The following is a 21,055-nucleotide window of genomic DNA, read 5'->3' as shown; positions in this document are numbered from 1 at the left end:
TACACACTTCCACTTTTTAAATCCCCTCTGATGCGCATTATTCAGTAGTGTCCTGCATTAGCCAAAATCATAGCAGTCCACCACATCCAGTCATGTAAATAAATGTAAATATTCGCTAAAAACACCCAATAAAGACAGTGATGATGCAGTCAGGACCGTGGCGCCGGCTTGCTTTGAAATGTATTTGATAATTGCGCCTAATGCACCTGCGCCCGCTCCGCCTTCCGCACCAGTAATTTAAATGTTTTGCTTACGGCCACATGTGAATGAACGCTGGGTACACCGTACATTTGTACTTTTTGCAACATGACAACATTTTTGACATCTTGAAATGTGTGATAAACATCTGCGCATGTCCTCTGACACAACATTAGGAACTAGCGACAACGTACTATGACATATAACAGTGTTGTAGTGGTGTCCCACTACATTTACTATTACCCCTTTCTTAGGGGTAATATTTTAGCCCTTCTCCTTTCCTCTTTGTTTCAAGGGACAAGGGGAAGGGGCGAGGGGTAGGCGAAGGGGTAGAAAATTTAATTGGGATTGGGCCTTAAACTTCAATCATGATGCTAATTGTGTTGATTAACGTTGGCATTCTTCAGATAACTGTTAAACACTGACGGCAGTTTCTTGATTGAAACTGTACCAATGAATTATGGAAAATGAACATACAAAGTTACATTTTAAAGTCTACCATTCCATTTATCTCAACACAAATTTCAGGTTTTCATCCCTACACTAAAAAATAAAGGTTCCAAAACAGTGTTTTTGCAGTGATGCCATAGAAGAACAATTTTTGGTTCCCCAAATAACCTTTCAGTGAAGAGTTCCTAAAAGAACCATTTTAAATAACATTTTAAAAATCTAAAGAAACTTTTTCGACTATAAAGAACCTTTTCTGCATGTGAAAGATTCCGTAGATGTTCAAGGTTCTTCTTGGAACTATTTAGACTATAAAGAAAGATTTTTGCATTTGAAAGATTTCATGGATGTTCAAGTAATTCATGGAACTTTTTCAACTCTAAAGAACCTTTTTTGCATTTGAAAGGTTTTGTGGATGTTTAAGGTTCTTCGTGGAACTGTTTTGACTATAAAGAACCTTTTCTGCATTTGAAAAGTTCTATGGATGTTCAAGGTTCTTCATGGAACTTTTTCAACAATAAAGAACCTTTTCTGCTTTTGAAAGATTCCGTAGATGTTCAAGGTTCTTCATGGAACTTTTTCAACAATAAAGAACCTTTTCTGCATTTGAAAGGTTCCATAGATGTTTAAGGTTTTTCATGGAACCATTGATGCCAATAAAGAAACTTTATTTTTAAGAGTGTAAAGCTCTTTGGTATGTAGAACTACTTTCTTACTACGCTGTTCAAGCCTTTACTAATAGCCAAAGATGTCAATGCTAGCACAAAAGACTCGCCCAAGCTTCTATTATTAATTAAAAAGCTAACTTTTAGGGCTAGCAGTGTGGTTTGGGCTGTTTTGAAGCAGGAAACAAGTTGTGTGTGTTTGTGTGCGATCTGTTGCTCTCTCAGCAGAGCATTGCTACAAATAGCACTAGTTAAACTGTATTTCTCAGCAGTTGGGCAGCACTGTCGCACTTAAGTAATGTAGCTTTTCAGTAGTAAAAGCTGGTGTATTGATTAAGCAGCAGGGGAGTGATGACAACAAAGTTGTTTGTGTGATTCTCAGCCAGAGAGTTGTATACATTAATAGGCCTTCCTGTAATTATTGTAGCTTTATTTGAGACAGACTTCAGTGACTCCTGGCTTCAGAAATTGAACAGGCTTAGCTAATAATTAGTGCTGTCAAATCGATTCATCGCGATTAATCGCATCCAGAATAAAAGTTTGTGATTACATAATATACATTTGTGTATACATAGCATACATGTATGACATAATATATCATTTACCGCAGTACATAATGTAAATTTATTTATTAATTACTAGATTTTATTATTTATTGTTATGTTTTCATTATTTATTTTTTATTATTTCGTATTTTATTATGCAAAAAAAGGTCATTGTGTATTTATGTAATGTTTTTTGTAGTGCCATGATTTCATGTATTGAGAGTAGTGTAATGCTCCATTATCTCAGTCTGTTTTTCTTACACATGCTCACTCCACTCACACCGGTGCAGCGCTCTTTTAATGCTTATCTGTAGGCGTATAGCTGTTCTCCAGCAGCCGAATATTCACACCGAAATGCTTTATGGACAATATCAGCCACTTTGCACTTCTGCCCCGTCAGCATTAGATTACCCTGCGCAGCATCATCCGAAGGGGATTTATTAAATAATTTCATCATTTTGGAATACTCCATCAAAACGCTGCTCTGATAAATCAAGCCGCTGCCACCCTCTAATTGCCGTCCTCCCTCTCCCCCTCTCTGATATCAGTCCAGCATGACACACCTTGAAAAGTAATGAAACAATTTCTCTTTTTCTCCTCTCGGCCCGCATGATGCATCATCTACGTTCCTGCCAGGCTGCGAGCAGACCCACCCTCAGTCACATCCATCACTCACCATCACAAGTGAATCATCTCTCTGAGCTCGGTCTCAATTACAGGGCTCAGGACGCCCTTTCCTACAGGCTGGGATGAGTTTGATGCATTCACAAAAAGCTGCTGTGAGCCAAGAGAAAATAGGAGAAGGAGGCCAAGGGGAAGTGGAATGCTAATTAGTGCTGGTGCAGGCAGACGAGGGAGTAGATGTTCATGGTCTATGTTTATGGAGGAACTCAAACCATCAGGTCTCTTCTCTTCGCATGAATGTTCCCTTTGTGCTGTTAATGGGACTCGTTTGACTGGTTAATAACCCAGAATGATTCCTAGATCTGGAATGTTGTTGTAATTCACTACTGGAGGATTCACCTGCTTAGTTATTTTTATTCTAAAATTCTAAATTAAAGATTCTAAAGGTCCAACATTTACATGCCCTTTCAGACTTTGCTAAATGTTGTTATCTGAATGATCCACAGCAGTTTTTTTGTGTTTGTTTGTTTGTTTGTTTTGTCTAGTGATCAATATGTGATTGTTCATGAGTTTCTTGTTTGTCCTGAACAGTTAAACTGCCCGCTGTTCTTCTTAAAAATTCTTCAGGTCTCACAAATTCTTTGCTTTTCCAGGATTTTTGTCTATTTGAGCCCTTTCCAACAATGACTGTATGATTTTGAGATCCATCTTTTCACACTGAGGACAACTGAGGGACTCATATGCAACTATTACAGAAGGTTCAAACGCTCACTGATGCTTCAAAAGGAAAAACTAAGCAACAAGAGCCAGGGGATGAAAACTTTCAGGTTAAATGTTACTTATTTTGTCTTCTGTGGCCTTTAAAGGGCAGTACTAAAGGAAAAAATATGATATTTAGCCAAAATAAGAAAAATGTACACATCTCCATTCTGTTCAAAAGTTTTCACCCCCCAGCTCTTAATGCATGTTTTTTCCTTCTGGAGCATCGGTGAGCATTTGAATCTGAATCTTCTGTAATAGTTGCATATGAGTCCCTCAGTTGTCCTCAGTGTGAAAAGATTGATCTCAAAAACATACAGTCATTGTTAGAAAGAGCTCAAATACACAAAAATACTGGAAAACCAAAGAACTTGTGGGAGCTAAAGAATTTTTCTGAAAAACAGCGGGCAGTTTAACTGTTCAGGACGAACAACGGACTCATGAACAACTATCACTAAACAAAACAAAAAAAAACAAACAGCTGTTGATCATTCAGGTAACAACACAGTATTAAGAAACAAGAGGATGTAAACTTTTGAATGGGGTCATTTTTATTCAGGTCAATACTAAGTAAACAATAAAATGCATTTTGCATGTTTCCTCTAATTTTGGTAAAATAACTAACATTTTGCAGATTCTGAAATGGTGATGTAAACTTTTGACCTCAACCTAAATCTAAAATCTGGTTATCTTAGATTATTTTAGATATTTATAAATGATGATTTTAGGTTTGAAAATGCAGAAAATTCATATAAAAAGTATAAGTAAGAAAAATGAAAATATAAATAATAGCATTGTATTTTTAAGTTTGGGATCAGTACGATTAAAGAAAAAACAGTAATATTGTGAAATAGTATTGCAATTTAATATAGTGGTTTTCTATCTTAACATACTTTAAAATAGAATTTATTCATGTGATGCAAAGCTGAATTTTCAGCATCATTACTCCAGTCTACTCAGAAATCATACTAATATGCTGATTTATTATCAATGTTGGAAACAGTTCTGCTTAGTATTTGTTTAAACCTCTGATTCTTTTTACAGGATTATTTGATGAATAAAACGTTAAAAAGAACAGCATTTTTTTAAAATACAAATCTTATACACTATACTTGACCGTTTAAAGTTTGGGATCAGTATATTTTTTTCTTTCTTTGAAAGAAATTAATACTTTTTTTCAGCGAGGATGTGTTAAATTGATAAAAAAGTGATAGAAAAGATTTATATTTCGAATCAGTGCTGTTCTTTTTAACTTTTTATTCATCAACAATCCTGAAAAAAAAGGTAACAACTGATACTCCACTCAGGTCAATAAGAGGTAAAGCGCTTTACACATGGATATCCGAGCTGAGTTCTTGGCATGAATCGGTGTTGTTCTCACTTAATAGAAGGCTCAATGCAGCCCTTTGTGTGGGAAATTAAACATCCAAGCACTGCAAGGGCCATATGGGAAAATAGTTAATCAAAGGTTATGCTAATGCACATCAGGCTGAGAGAAGAGCTCTGGGCTCCCAACGCCTGCCTCCCCCTTTATGCAATAAAACAGTTATGCGGGAGACATAAATGATGAGACATTACTATTCATAACCAAGAGACTAAGACTACCCAAACCAGATGTCAGAAAACACAGCTGCTGTGCTTTTGGTCAGATTTCCAATTTATTTCTAGTTATTTAAAATTCATCTCTGCCACAGAGCAGTCTGTGAAACAAGCTCCCTAATATTTCAAAATAAAGTCCGTTTATACTCATTTTAAATTGAAAGCCGGACCCTCTGCTAATGTCACGGGGAACATCTCGATAGATCATTTTGATGGCTTACACTCATTTATAAACGCGGGAAGTGAACCACACAATTGCATGCGCACATGCCTCTGTGACCGAAACAAATTGGCACAAACTTCATGAATTATTGATGATATCACTGCAGAACAGTGGACGGGGCAAAAATTACTTTGTGTGAAGTTTTCATCCAGTGCACAAGAGAGGATGATGCAGGAATGAGAAAAGTTTCTCTATTTTCTTTGGAAGAGACAGAGTATATATGCCAGTCCTAAAAAAACATTTAAAGAGAAGAGAAAATAATAGTTGAATTTATAAAAATTATCACGTTCAAAAGTTTACATATACTTGATTCTTAGTACTGTGTTGTTACCTCAATAATCCACAGCTGTGGGGTTTTTTTTTTTTTGTTGTTGTTGTTGTTGTTGTTTAGTGATAGATGTTCATGAGTCCCTTGTTTGTCCTGAACAGTTAAACTGCCTGCTGTCCTTCAGGTCCCTCAAATTCTTTGGTTTTTCAGCATTTTTGTGTATTTGAACCCTTTCCAACAATGACTGTATGATTTTGAGATCCATCTTTTCACACTGAGGACAACTGAGGGATTCATATTTAACTATTACAGAAGGTTCAAACGCTCACTGATGCTACAGAAGGAAAAACGACGCATTAAGAACCGGGGGTGAAAACTTTTGAACAGAATGAAGAATGTACATTTTTCTTATTTTGCCTAAATATATTCTTTCTTTTTTTTTCATTTAGTACACTGCAAAAAATGCTTTTCTTACTTCGATTTTTTTTGTCTTGTTTCCAGCCAAAATATCTAAAACTTCAAGAAGGATTTTCTAGACAAGTAAAAATTATTTTCATGTTTTCAGAAAAAAAACAAGTCAAAATTAAATGAGTTTTGCTTAGAACAAGCAAGATAATCTGCCAATGGGGTAATCAAAAAAAATCTTATTTCAAAAAGAAAACAAGATTATTTTTCTTACCCCATTGGCAGATTATTTTGCTTGTTTCAAGCAAAAACGCACTTAATTTCGACTTGTTTTTTCTGAAAACAAGAAAATAAATTTTACTTGTCTAGAAAATCCAAAGAATTTGTGAGATGTGAAGGATTTTTCTGAAGAACAGCTGGCAGTTTAACTGTTTAGGACAAACAAGGGACTCATGAACAACTATCACTAAACCAAAAACACAGCTTTGGATCATTCAGGTACCAACACAGTATTAAGAATCAAGTGTATGTAAACAGGGTCATTTTTTATGAATTCAACTATTATTTTCTCTTGTGAACTATATGTAAACATCTTTTATCTGAAATATCTTATTCAGGTTTGTAATAAATAAAAAATAACATGCATTTTGTATGATCCCTCTTATTTTAGTAAAATAATTAACATTTTGCAGATTCTGCAAGGTGTATGTAAACTTTTGACTTGGTCTCTGGTTGAAATGATGGGTTTCAACTGTCATTTTTTCTCCGCTCATCCTGATTTGATCCACACCAGCCACCACTTGTTTTTCCCTCCATCTACCATTTGCGGTGGATCATAAAAAAAGGGCGACATGACTAATTAGTGTGTTTGTTCTCACACAAGCACATTAATAACTGTCATTAATTGCCTAGATTGCAATACACAAGCGAAAAAATAAAGAATGGATATCAATACGCTCACACCCCCCAAGCCACCCAATCAAAGAGAGATAGACCTTGGCTTCTACAGGAAGGTACCATAAGAGTTATGACTTTGTCTGCCTAGGCTATAATTCATATTAAAGATTTTCTGATGTTCTATCACATTCAGGTTTCCATTGCCTAACCTCATAAACGTCCAATGGTTTAGCACGTGACTCATTCCTCGGGGTGTCTGTTGTAATGAAATAGTAATGTCTTCATTCAAATGAAACATGTCTGTTGTGACATGAGTGTTTCTGTAAGCCGTGGCTCCTCGCGTGACTTTTTGATGAAAACTTGCTTAACAAAATTGGATGTAACACTTACAGGTCTTAAATTCCAAAGCTGGTGCTGTCAGGCATGTTGAATATTTAACAGTATAATAAAGCAGGGCCATAAAGGAACTAAATAGATAAGTTTGTAATTCAAACGCTCCATATGCAGGCTAAATTATGTATTTCCAATGCCGTTTCAGGTATATTCATGTATTATAAAGGAGGAAGCAAGGCAGTTCTAATAAATGATACATAGCAATTGATTCAGTTCTGGTGAGTATAGAAATGTAAATCTTCTGCGGAGTAATGTATCCTGTTTCCCATTACAGTTGATGTGAGTGATTTTTTTTTTATTACGAGTGGGCTGTTTTCCCAAAGGCAGTTTCATATAGTGTGTCATATTCTTTCAGTCTGACCCACAAGGGAGTTTTTAGCCAAGATCAAACCGTTTTCAGTACATTGATACAATGTGGAAATGAGCCTTTCATAAAACTATGATTTGCTATTATTGTGTCTATTAGACATGTGGATGGAGTTTTAATGCCTGCTGTTGTCTCATTTGCACAGAGACATTGAATGCATTACAGCCAATCCTAACCAGGCACGACAAGCAATAAATCTGAAATGTTTTTGTCGTGAACACACAATACATTTTGTAGTCTTTTATGCTCAACAAGTCTACTTTAATTTGATCAAAAATACAGGATCCCAGTAGTACATCAATATTACCATTTAAAATCACTGTTTCTATTTCAATATATTTTACAATCTAATTTATTTCTGTGATTTTCAGCAGTCTTCAATGTCACATGATCCTTCAGAAATCATTCTAATATGCGGATTTCATGCTTAAGAAACATTTTATTATCATGTTATTATCAGTGTTGAACACACTTTAATACTCTGTGAAACTGATACATTTTTAACAATTATTTGACGAAAAGAAAGTTAAAAAAACTTTTTTTTTTTTTTTTGGGGATGTAAAAATATAGTAAATGAAGAGTTCAGATGCAAAAACCTCTAAGTGTCGTTTGAAAATTTCTTCTAAAATTAGCATTTCTCTCAGGCTCCTATGTTTTTGTTCAGTTAATTCACTTTGACGGCTGTGACAAGAACATATTCATTAACATTAAAGTGAAATTAGTGAACCTACACGGGAGTTTGATAAAAATGCTAATTTTAGAAGAAAATTTCAAACGACACTTAGAGGCTTTTGCATCTGAACTCTTAAATTATAAATATAATTGAATAATATCAGCTAAAATACTGAATGGGAGCAAAAAATGCTCTAATTTTAAGGAGAGTTTGTTTTGTTTATTTGCTTGTTTACAAGTATAAATATGATAAAATTAGTAATTTCTTATTAAATAATTAATTAATTATAAATAATTAACTGCTAGCTCTGGAATACCAGTGAAAATACTGAATGTGAGGCAAAACATGCTTTAATTGAAAGGGTTTTTGTTGTTGTTTTAGTTTTTTAGTTTTTTGGGGGGGGGGGTGTAAAAATGTAGTAAGTATAAATATAACTACTAAATTAAAGTAGTTTTTTCTTATTAAATAATTAATTATTAAATTATATTCTGTAATACAAGCTAAAATACTGAATGAGCGCAAAAATGCTCTAATTTGAAGGATTTATTTATTTATTTTATGTAAAAAATGTATAAACGTAAATACAACGGAATAAAAGTGGATTTTTTGTTTTTAATAAAGAATGAATTAATAAATTATTAAACATTTACTGCTATTGCTATTATTTACTGCTAAAATACTGAATGGGAGCAAAAAAAATGCTCTAATTTAAAGTTATTTATTTATTTATATTTGGTGATGTAAAAATGTTATAAGTAAAAAATACAATTGAATAAAAGTAGTAATTTCTTAATTAATAATTTACTACTATTGCTGTTAAATTTTGGAATACCAGCTAAAATACTGAATGGGAGCAAAAAAATGCTCTAATTTGAAGGATTTCTTTTTTTAGGTAAAATTTTTATAAGTATAAATACAACTGAATAACAGTGGTATTTTCTTATTAAATAAATAAATAATTAATTATTAAACATTCACTGCTATTGCTATTCAATTCTGAATTTATTTATTTATTGGTATTGGTGATGTAAAAATGTAAAAAGTATAAATACAACTTAATATATGTAGTTATTTTCTTATTAATAAATGAATTATGTAATTAATAATTTACAGCTGTTGCTAATAAATTTCAGAATGCCAGCTAAAATACTGAATGGGAGCAAAAAATGCTCTAATTTAAAGTATTTTATTTTTTTCTGGAGATGTAGAAATGTAATAAGTATAAATATAATTTAATAAAAGTATTAATTAATTAATTAATTAATTAATTATTAAACATTCACTGCTCTGCTATTAGTATTACATTTTGTAATACCAGCCAACATTTTTAATATGAGCACAAAATGCTCTAATTTTATTGTAATAAGTATAAATATAATTGAATAAAAGTAGTAATTTCTTATTAACTCATTCATTAATAATTCGCTGCTATTGCTATTAAATCTTGGAATACCAGCTAAAATACTAAATGGGAGCGAAAAATGTTTTAATTTAAAGGATTCTTTTTTTTCTGGTGATGTAAAAATGTAGTAAGTATAAATATAATTGAAAAAAGTAGCAATTTATTTTTTATTAATTAATTAATGAATTATTAAACATTCACTGCTATCCTATTCCTATTAAATTTTGTAATACCAGCCAAAAAATGTTAATATGACAAAAATGCTCCAGTTTTATTGTAAAAAGTATAAATATAATTGAATAAAAGTAGTAATTTATTCTTAATTAATTAATTATTAAAAAATCACTGCTGTTGGTATTACATTTTGGAATACCAGTTAAAATGCTGAATGGGAGCAAAAAATAAAAAATATTTAACTTGCAAATGATATACTGTCACTACACCTGTCACGAATTGAGTCGTCCTGTCATCATAAACTCTTGCACTACACATCATGGACTTCATTCCCCACAAGCCACTGCACTAATCACTGCATTCACCTGCTCCTTGTTTCTCACTGCACTGATTACCGCTCACACCTGCACCTCATTTCTAGGACTGCATTTAAGCCACTCTCACACTCAGCTTCTTGGCGAAGTCTTGTATTGCCCTGGCTGCATTTCTGAGCGTTTCTTCCCGTGTTTGTTTTCCTGTGTTTGATTCCTGGACTCCCTCCCGTGTTTGATTCTCGCTGCCAGCCCCGACCTTTCTGCCTGTGTTTTGACTACGATTTCTGCCTGCCCCTGTGTGTTTGTTTTGTTTTGTCTTATCTAATAAATGCTGCGAATGGATCCGCTCGTCTCTGACCGTCCCTGTGACAACACCCACAGTGAAATCTCATTGGCCCCCAAATCAAATTTAAAAACATCAAATATGTTCTGATAAGCCAATCTTATGAGATTAGTCAAATTGCGCATCGTTTTCACTTTTAAGCATAGACTGTAAAATTGCTGGAAACTAACAGCTGTTGTATTTGGTTGGAACACTGTGTTTGTGTTTGTCCTCGTCCATATTCAGCAGTGTACACCTGATTGATTTTTTCAATAAACAAAATAATCAGGATCCTTATTGGATTATCCAGTTGAAATGATGCCACTATCCAATTCTTTCTCTCCCACTGTTATACTGTCTAAAATAAACAGGTATCTAGCGGTGTCAGTGTTTCTCTCCCTGAAGACTCATATATTAATCCATGTCAGAGGTGAGAGGTTCGGAGAGATTTGTTTGAGTGACTCGTGAAATGTGAAGCATTTGCATTTTGTTTGTCACAGTGCTACGGCGTAAAGCGGGTTGCATCCCCAGAGGGAATCTGCACCCGTGTGATTGAATCTCCCAGATTTAATGCACTCATCACTGACCTGTGCTTCCCTCTCTCCATCTTTCTTCCAGGAACGTGAGTTCGGCAGGAGAGGAGGCTCGGCGGAGGATGAGAGAGTGTGAGGGTCTGACTGACACGCTGCTTTTCGTCATCCAGACTTCCCTCGGAAGCAGCGAGATTGATAGCAAGGTATGCTTTCCTCCCGGGATCTGTCCATCTCTCCCTGAGCCATAAAGGCAACCTGTTGTAAAAGTTTTTATGTCTGTGTGTGTATATGTGTGTGTAGCAGCTCATGGAAGCCTCCATAACAAATAAACAGCTCTGTGGTTGGCTGCTCTCTGAAGGTTGCGAAGGCTTTCTCTTCTAAATGGCGTTGTTTAATCATGATTTAACTGGCAGCTCTCCGTCAGGCTCAGCGTGCTAATAGCAGAGCGGAGGGGATGCATCCGTCCTAATGAGAATTGAAGAGCAGAGCGTGTGGATGCTGGAGCGTGGCACAGTGCTTTCCCTCTGGTCATTTTCAGACTTGCAAGCTTTCCAGCTTTCCTACACTTCCCGCTGTCTGAATTCCCCTGCGGTGCACTCTCAACCACCTCTCTTCACAGTTTCCCAATTCACAACATGTCTAATAAAAAATTGTGTACTTGAATTTCTTGTAATATCTCTCTGGGTTTTATAGGCTGTATGTATTGTAGACAGTTCTGTTCCAAACCCATAAGACCTTTGTTCATCTTCAGAACAGAAATTAAAGGAGAACTCCGGTGTGATTTTGACCTAAAGTGTATTGAATCATGATACCGAGTGTGAACGTACCTTGCATATCTCATCTCGGTTTGTGTCCAGCTGTCCGAAATCTGGGGTCAGTTAGCCGATGCTCACAACAGGTTGTCAATGAAAGTCAACAGGGCATCGGAATAGCCATGTAAATAAATCACTGTTTTACGCCATTTACGAGGCACAAAGTAGCTCCACGCTTCATTGGTAGACTTCCAAGGGCCCTGACATTTAAAACGAGACATTGAGAACTCAGAAAAAGCACCGGTAGTTTATTTACAAGAAGATTTATACAGACAGTACCTGGAAAAGAAAATCCGGTCGCCGCCATCCTGAACTTAGTCACGATAAGTCGAGTGTCGAGCACCAAGGAATTTATCAACCGTTATCAACGTATCAGGTTGTAGTTTCCTTCGTGCTCGACACTCGACTTATCGTGACTACATTTAAGATGGCGGCGACCGGTCTGTTCCTGGTGGAAGATGTCTGTATAAATCTACTTGTAAATAAACTACCGGTGCTTTTTCTGAGTTCTCAATGTCTCGTTTTAAATGTCAGGGCCCTTGGAAGTCTAACAATGAAGTGTGGAGCTACTTTGTGCCTCGTAAATGGCGTAAAACAGTGATTTATTTACATGGCTTCTTCGATGCCCTATTGGCTCTCATTGACAACTTGTTGTGAGCATCGGCTAACTGACCCCAGATTTCGGACAGCAGGACACAAACCGAGATGAGATATGCAAGGTACGTTCACACTCGGTATCATGATTCAATACACTTTAGGTCAATATCACACCAGAGTTCTCCTTTAAGATATTTTTGATGAAATCCAAAGACTTTCTGGTACTCTTGTGAACTTGCAACTGACAGGGAAGAGAAGAAATTGTTGAATGAAATTTATTTTTTTTATTTCTCATAGCTTCTCCAAACGGTTAAACCACAGATGTAACAAGGACAATTTTTATGATGTTCTTTCTACCTTTCTAGACCTTGAACATTTCAGTTGCGTTGCGGTCTATTCAGGGTCAGAAAGCTCTCGGATTTCATCAAAAATATCTTAATTTGTGTTTCTTGATGAACAAAGGTCTTACAGATTTGGAACAACATCAGGGTGAGTAATTAAAGACAGTTTTTTTATATATATTTTTGGGTAAACTGTCTCTTTAAATTTTAAGATCGTTACTGTTGGATGTCAATCCATGTGAGGAATGTTTCCATTTTTATGCATACTGCGACAGTTATGTGCAATAAAGGTCATTTGAAGTGTACTTCAGTTTTCACATGAACACTTCGCGTATGCATACAGCCAAGCACATAGTCTTTCAAAGCATACTCCATTTTAAGCGTGCGCAAGTACAGACCATAAACACACGCGCACTAGAAAGCTTCATCCATCCCACTCCAGAAGTTATTAGCAATAAAAGTGTCTCTGTACTCGTTTAAACTAAAGTTGTGCTGCCTGTCTCTTAACCCCTCGCACAAGTGCTTGTCAGCGCAGGCATCTATTGTTGTCAGTACTTTGTTGCCGTTCATTTCTTTTCAACTATGAAATGACAGACCGAATTAGTTTTGCCACCTTGCAATAGTTAGTGCAAAAAAATTCAAAACACATACGCAAACTAAGCATAGAGCTTGAAAAAATGAGTTTGCATTGTAAATAGTTTCCTCCTTCTTATGTAGAAAACGTTTTGAATTTAAAGATCAGGGTAAATTTTACTTATTTTGTCTTCTGGGAAATATTCTTCTGTAGCCTCTAAAAAGGCAGTACTAAATTTAAAAAAATATATATATATATTTAGGCAAAATAAGAAAAAATTTCACATCTCCATTCTGTTCAAAAGTTTTCACCCCCGGCAAGTGCTTGAATTTCTCTTTCAAAAGGTCGGACAAACCCTAAAATGAATAATGTAATAACATTTGACTATTTATGGCACAACACCACGGTTACAGTTAGTATTACTACTTCTGATTTTCTAACATACATCAGAGCTATTTGATCTGTTTGTAACAGAGAATTCTAAACAGGATTTGAATAATTCTCTCTAGATCTCACAGCAACCGTTTTCATTCTGTGGTGAATTCAAACATTGTTCTGAGCTTGTTTGCAAGTTTGTTTGCATTGCAGTCTGAGCTGATAAACGGTCCGCCCTGCGCATCTCAAGCGTAGCAAGGATTAGTTTTTCTTTTGTATTGTTGTCGTTTGATGCTTCTCATACGTGACTCTGGGCCACAAAACCAGTCGTAAGGTTACAGTTTTTGAAATTGAGATTTATACATCTGAAAGCTGAATAAATACGCTTTCCATTGATGTATGGTTTGTTAGGATAGGTAATATTTCAACTTTATTCTCGTAATGTTTCAACTTTATTCTTGTAATTCCTCAAAATATTTTGACTTTATTTTCATAGTAGTTTGACTTTATTCTTGAAATATTTCAATTTCTGTTCTCAGAATTTCTCTAAATATTTTGACTTTATTCTCGTAGTATTTTGACTTTATTCTTGTAATATTTCAATTTCTATTCTCAGAATTCCTCTAAATATTTCGACTTTATTCTCGTAGTATTTTGACTTTATTATTGTAATATTGTAACTTTATTCTCGTAGTATTTTGACTTTATTCTTGTAATATTGTAACTTTATTCTCGTAATATTTTGACTTTATTCTCAAAATATTTTAACTTTATTCTCGTAATATTTTGACTTTATTCTCAAAATATTTCAACTTTATTCTCGTAGTATTTCGACTTTATTGTTGCAATATTTTGTCTTTATTCTCGTAAAATATTTTGACTTTATTCTTGTAATATTTCAACTTTATTCTCATAGTATTTCGACTTTATTCTCATAATAGTTCGACTTTATTCTTGTAGTATATCAACTTTATTCTCGAAACATTTAGACTTTATCTTGAAATATTTTGACTTTATTCTCATAGTATTTCAACTTTACAGTCGTAATATTTGAAACTTTATTCTTAAAATAATTAGACTTTATTCTCATAATTTTAACTTTATTCTCGAGACATTTCGAGTTTATCTTGAAATATTTCGGCTTTATTCTCGCTATTTTTTGACTTTTTTCTTTATTTTTGAAATATTTTAACTTTTCTTAAAATATTTTAACTTTATTCTTGTAATATTTCGACTTTAATCTCTAAAAATTTCAACTTTATCTTGAAATATTATCTTGATTTTATTCTCATAGTATTTTGACTTTATTCTCGTAATATTTAAACTTTATTCTTATAATAATTAGACTTTATTCTTGGAATTTCAACTTTATTCTTGAAATATTTAGACTTTATATTGTAATATTTAGACTTTATTCTCGAAACTTTTAGACTTTATTTTAAAATATTTCGACTTTATTCTCGTAATATTTGACTTTATTCTCAAAATAATTAGACTTTATTCTTGTAATATTTAGACTTTAATCTCGTAACCTTAGATTTTTATTTTAACGTGGCACTAAAACTCTGCACTTAATATCCTAACAATAATTTTGACCCATACAATGTATTGTTCGCTATTGCTACAACTATATCCATGATACATAAAACTGGTTTTGTGGTGCAGGGTCACATATGCAACAGAAATAGCAGTGCTTATGAGTTGAACCATTGTGACCACTCACAAAATTTTGTCACACCGACAGAAAAAATGATCTGGAGCCCTGATTAACATTGAGTCATAAACATTAAGTCATTTTTTAAACAATCTTCTTTTGTGTTCTGCAAAATAAAGAAAGTACACTTGGCTTTAATGCATGTCACTAAAAATCTGATATTCTCGTTGCATACCATTGCTCTAAAAATACAGATCGGAGCAAAAGGGCAGCCGTCATGCATAGTGAAGCACTTGAGAGGTAAAAGCAATCCAATATGCTTGTGAAGCATGTCTAGTGGGCTTTGCCACTGTGCCATTTGTCCCCATTTTACCGCGACCTTTTGATTTTCCTCTAAATGTAAAAATATTAATTCTGTAAGTGCACCTCCAGCCTATGGTTACACCTTTTCTTCTTTGCTATACAGGTCCATTTAGCTCCTTTTAGAGCACTAAGCACTCTTTTTCATCCATCAGTGTGCTTTAACACATTACAAACGCTCAAAAAAGCAACAGTGGCCATTTTAGCCATCACGCTGGCTTGGAAAAAGGCCAATCACTCTAATCACTCCAATTTCTTTATGTGTGGTGATTTGCGCAGAGCTGTTTTCGCCAGGTGTTGGCCCAGCAGAGCTGTAATTGCTGAAAGTACACCGCCCATGGTCTTAATGTGCCGTTAACCTGTGGTTGGTCAAGCTCTCTCCTGTTGACTTCAACATTTTAAATGGAGACCTTGTAAATTGCTGCCAGTAAGAGAGATGATGTTGGCCTAAATTTCAACATTATGTTGCATACTTTCAGCAGACCTTGTTTGGTTTTCCTCAAAAAGCGTGGAGAAAGCGAGGTCGGCTGTTTCTGCCACAGAGAAGTCAATATGTTTCTGTACGTCTGAAATGCCGGTGCATAATTCTCTGAGCGTTTCTCTGATTACAGTCATTATTTTTGTTTGTGCAGGGCATGGTCCTCGTCGTCCCATAATGGGGAAAAAAGCAAAACATGGAGATTGAGAAAAGCGCTCGTTTTTCATCATCATTTTGCGAGCGTTTATTTTCTATTTTCTACTGTCAAGCATTGTGCCTGCTCTGCTGTGTCTCCTTGTAATACCCTGTTAAATGGAGTGTGAGCCGATGGATTTGGCTGGTCATTTTTCCCCATCTGCGAGTATATCCTTTAATCACATTTAAATGGGAGACCGTGTCAGACATATAATTAAGTACTTTCATATACTTAGTGCCAATGCAGCCTACACTCCCAGCCAACATTCAGAGAAAGACGGAGACAGAGGAAAGTTAGACGAGCTGAAAGAGAGACATGGAGAGAGGATAATATAAGAGTGAAATAGAAGAAAGCTAGAACACTGTAGGATGTAACCTCGTTGTCTTTGACAGGCCCTAGACAGTCTGTCTGTCTCTAATGGAGGAATTTTAAATCACCTAATTGTTTGAAGTAAATACATGTGTTTTAACATTTACAAATTTGAGATTTTTATTTTATTTTATTTTATTTTATTATTTGAATATTGATTTTTTTTTCCTATAATATATTATTAGATTATAATGTATACACAAAATGTAAAAGCTAGTTTTTATTTTATTTTATTGTATTTTTATTTGAACTTTTTTTTCATTTAATTTATTTTGTTTTATTCTTATAATATTAGATTATAATATATACACAAATGTAAAAGCAAATTTGAATTTTATTTTATCTTATTATATTATAATATATGCACAAAAATGTGAAAGTATTATAATATATGCACAAAAATGTGAATTTTTTTATTTTATTATTTGAATATTTTGTCTTATAATGTTAGATAATAATATATACACAAAATGTTTATTTTATTTTATTTATTTTATTTAATTTAGTTTAGTTATTTTATTTTACTATTTTATCATATAATATTATAATATATGCACAAAAATGTAATGTTATTGTATTATTTTGCTTATTTATTTTATTGTACTATTTTATTATATTTTAAAATATTATTTAAATATTTTATTTGGTCTTTTGTCAATTTTTTATTATTTATTTTATTTTATTTTATTTTGTTTATTTTAGACATTTTACTATTTGAATGTTTTATTTTTGTTTAAATTCTTATTTTTTAACAAAATGTTAAAGCTCATTTTTATTTTAATTTATTTTATTATTTGAATATATTTTTTCTTATAGTATTAAATTATAACATATACACTAAATGTAAAGGCTAGCTATTTTATTTTAATTATTTGAATATTTTATCTTATAATATTAGATTATAATATATGCACAAAAATGTAAAAGCTCATTTTTATTTCCTTTTATTATTTGACTATTTTATTTTATCTTTTAATATTACATTATAATAAATGCTTAAAAATGTAAAATATTATTTTTATTTTATTTTTAATAAAATATTTTCATTTTCTTTTTATCTTTTTAATTTAATTTGTTTTATTTAAATATTTTATTTTTCTTATAATATTAAAGTTTAATATATACACAAAACTTAAATGCAAATATTTATTTTATTTTACTATTTGAATATTTTGTCTTATAACATACACATACAGTATATATATATATATATATATATATATATATATATATATATATAAAATGCCTTTCAGTTATACTTATTTGGCACTTCAAAATGTTGTTGTTTTTTCATAAATAAATATGTTTTATTTTATTTTACTTTATTTTTTACTTCAACAGTCCTCTAGAGAACTGGATAACATTAAAGGCCAGACCATAATGCAAAAAATAAAAACTGATTTGCAGGCCCAATTTCAGGATAAACTACTAAATCTTAAGGGTTGAATTTCTTTTTTAACCAAAATGAAATGAAATCTTGCAAGCCAGTCGTTTGAGACGCTTTCTCTAATGAATGTTTTTTTCTGAATACTTATTCTGAATACTTTCCTCAGTGTGTACGTTGTGTGTGTTTGAACAAATGTGTGTTCTCTCGTCTCAGAATCAGCATGAGTTGGACAGATGAAGTTTGGCCCCTCTGGCCAGATGGGCTCTATCAAGAGCTCAGCGGTGCTAGACTAATACCTGCCCAATATCTGTCTCTCTCTCTCTTTTCCTCTGGCAGACCATAGAAAACTGTGTATGCATTTTGAGGAACCTCTCGTATCGGCTTGCAGCTGAAACGTCTCAGGGACAGCAGATGGGGACGGACGAGCTGGACGGCCTCCTGTGTAGCGATGCCAGCGGGAAGGACGGAGAGACCTCGGGCTGCTGGGGAAAGAAGAAAAAGAAGAAGAAGTCCCAGGACCAGGTAGGCCATCCAAAGCAGGATTTACTGGTGTTAGTAGCTGTGATTTGACCCTCACCTGCTGACAATGGCTCTAACATGCTTCACTTAAAAGTCATAGTCCAGAGTATAGTGAAAAAGGCTATTTAAATTCAACAGGAAATCAAATTGTACCTTATTTCCTTTGTTAATACTGGATACCTGGTGGTAATTTGTGTGTGTGTGTGTGTGTGTGTGTGTGTATATACTGTATATATACACTACTAGTCAAAGGTTTGGGCACACGTCCCCGTTAAAGACAATTTAGTAGTGTGTATATATATATGTGTGTGTGTGTGTGTGTGTGTGTGTGTATATATATATATATATATATATATATATATATATATATATATATATATATATATATTAGTGGTGGGCCGTTATCGGCGTTAACATGCTGCGTTAACGTGAGACTCTTATCAGACGAAAAATTAATCTATGCCCACCACTAATATATATATATGTGACTCTTAAGTCGCTGGGGTATATTTGTAGCAATAGCCAAAAATACATTGTATGGGTCAAAATTATTGATTTTTCTTTTATGCCAAAAATCATTAGGAAATTAAATAAAGATCATGTGCCATGAAGATTTTTTGTAAAATTCCTACTATAAATATATCAAAATGTAATTTTTGATTAGTAATATGCATTGTTTAGAACTTAATTTGGACAACTTTAAAGGTGATTTTCTCAGTATTTTGATTTTTTTGCCCCCTCAGATTCCAGATATTCAAACAGATGTATCTCGGCAAAATATTTTCCTATCCTAACAAACCATATATCAATAGAAAGCTTAACTATTGAGCTTTCATATGATGTATACAACTCTGTTTTGTAAAATTTAACTTTATGACTGGTTTTGTGGTCCAGGGTCACATATATATGATGCAATAAATTAGATCTGTTTTTTAAAAAAACGTCTCCATTTTTTGTGTTATCCTGCATTATATTTATTATATTATATTATATTATATTGTTATTTACATTTGTATATTGCATTATTATGCAGTACAGTTTAAATTATGACATATTTACTTAAATACATATACATATTTAATTATTTTAAATTTGATTCATTTATGGATTATATTATATTATATTATATTATATTATATATTAGTTTAATATTGCAAATTGCATTGTTAGGCAATATATACAATATGAATATTACATATTGAACTATTAGATTAGAAAAAAAGTATAATATAAGATTCCAATATATGCACAATAAAAATGTAGAAAATTTATATATTCTATTATATTATTTAGTTTAATATCACTAATTATTAAACAGTATAATTTAATACAGTATGAATATTAAATATTGAATTATTTTATATTAGATTTTATTATAATAATATATTATATAAACAAAAGAAGAAATATTTGCATATATAATCTTTATGTATTATATTATAATTTTTTCATATTGCAAATTGCATTAATATGCAATATAATATAATACAGCATAAATACTGCATAAGATATGAGATGATTATAAATGATAAAATTATAATATAATTTAAGATTATAAAATATTAACAAAAACAAAAATGTAGAAGAAATATTTGCATAATATAATCTGTATTATATTATATTATATTATATTATATTATTACATATTAGTACATATTAGTACATATTAGGCAATATAATATAAATATTATATGAAATTATTTTAAATTAGATTGGATTTAAATTAGAATTTAATATTATAATATATTATATGAACAAAAATGTACAATAAATATTTGCATAATATAATCTCTATATATTATATTAAATTATATTACATATTAGTTTAATATTGCAAATTGCATTATTTTGCAATATAATTTAATACAGTATGAATATTACATTCAATTATTTTATAATAAATTGTATTTTAGATTATGAGATTATAATTACATTATATATTATATATTAGTTTAATATTTATAATTTATAGTTTAATTAATTTATAAGATTATAGATTAAAATATAAAATTAAAATTATATACACATAAATGTAGATTTTTTTGCATATCTTTATATATTGTATTATATTATATAAGTTTGATATTACAAACTATTATTATGTAATTTAAGACAGTATATAACATTGAATTATTTTAGATAAATTTTAGTATAGATTCTAATATAAGATTCAAATTATATACAAAAAATGTAAAATATTTGCATAAAATCTTTAGATATTATATAATATATTAGTTTAATATTGCAAATTGCATTATTTTATTGCATTATTATATGCAATATTATTTAATACAATATAAATATTTATTAAATTATAAATCGTTTTAGATATATATAATATAATTATATACACAAAAATTGTTATATTATATTATATCTGCATTTCATTGTGCACCCCATCGTAAATAAGGTTTCTCATATCAAAACATTAATAACCCAATCAGCATATTCGTTTTCCATTTACACCCCTGGTTGCCTCAAAATAATCCCAATTTAGCTTTCAATGCGTTCCGCAAATAACAGATTTACACGCCGCCCTTTTATCAATTACTTCCTCTGCAAACGTAACGCTCACCACCTACACA

At 32.1% G+C, this 21,055-nt stretch overlaps 1 protein-coding gene across 1 annotated transcript in view; it reads left to right on the top strand.

Annotated features, from left to right (window-relative positions):
* The window catches only part of ctnnd2a (catenin (cadherin-associated protein), delta 2a), a 452,260-nt gene that overhangs the window by 381,837 nt on the left and 49,368 nt on the right, over window positions 1–21,055 (top strand). The window contains exons 13-14 of the mRNA XM_073830570.1: window positions 10,894–11,011; window positions 18,288–18,473. Coding sequence (XP_073686671.1) covers window positions 10,894–11,011; window positions 18,288–18,473 — 304 coding nt within the window. The remainder of the gene's footprint in view (window positions 1–10,893; window positions 11,012–18,287; window positions 18,474–21,055) is intronic.

Source organism: Garra rufa, chromosome 24 (assembly GCF_049309525.1).
Source record: "Garra rufa chromosome 24, GarRuf1.0, whole genome shotgun sequence".
Taxonomy (NCBI): Eukaryota; Metazoa; Chordata; class Actinopteri; order Cypriniformes; family Cyprinidae; genus Garra; species Garra rufa.
This window is presented reverse-complemented; position numbering and strand designations above follow the sequence as displayed.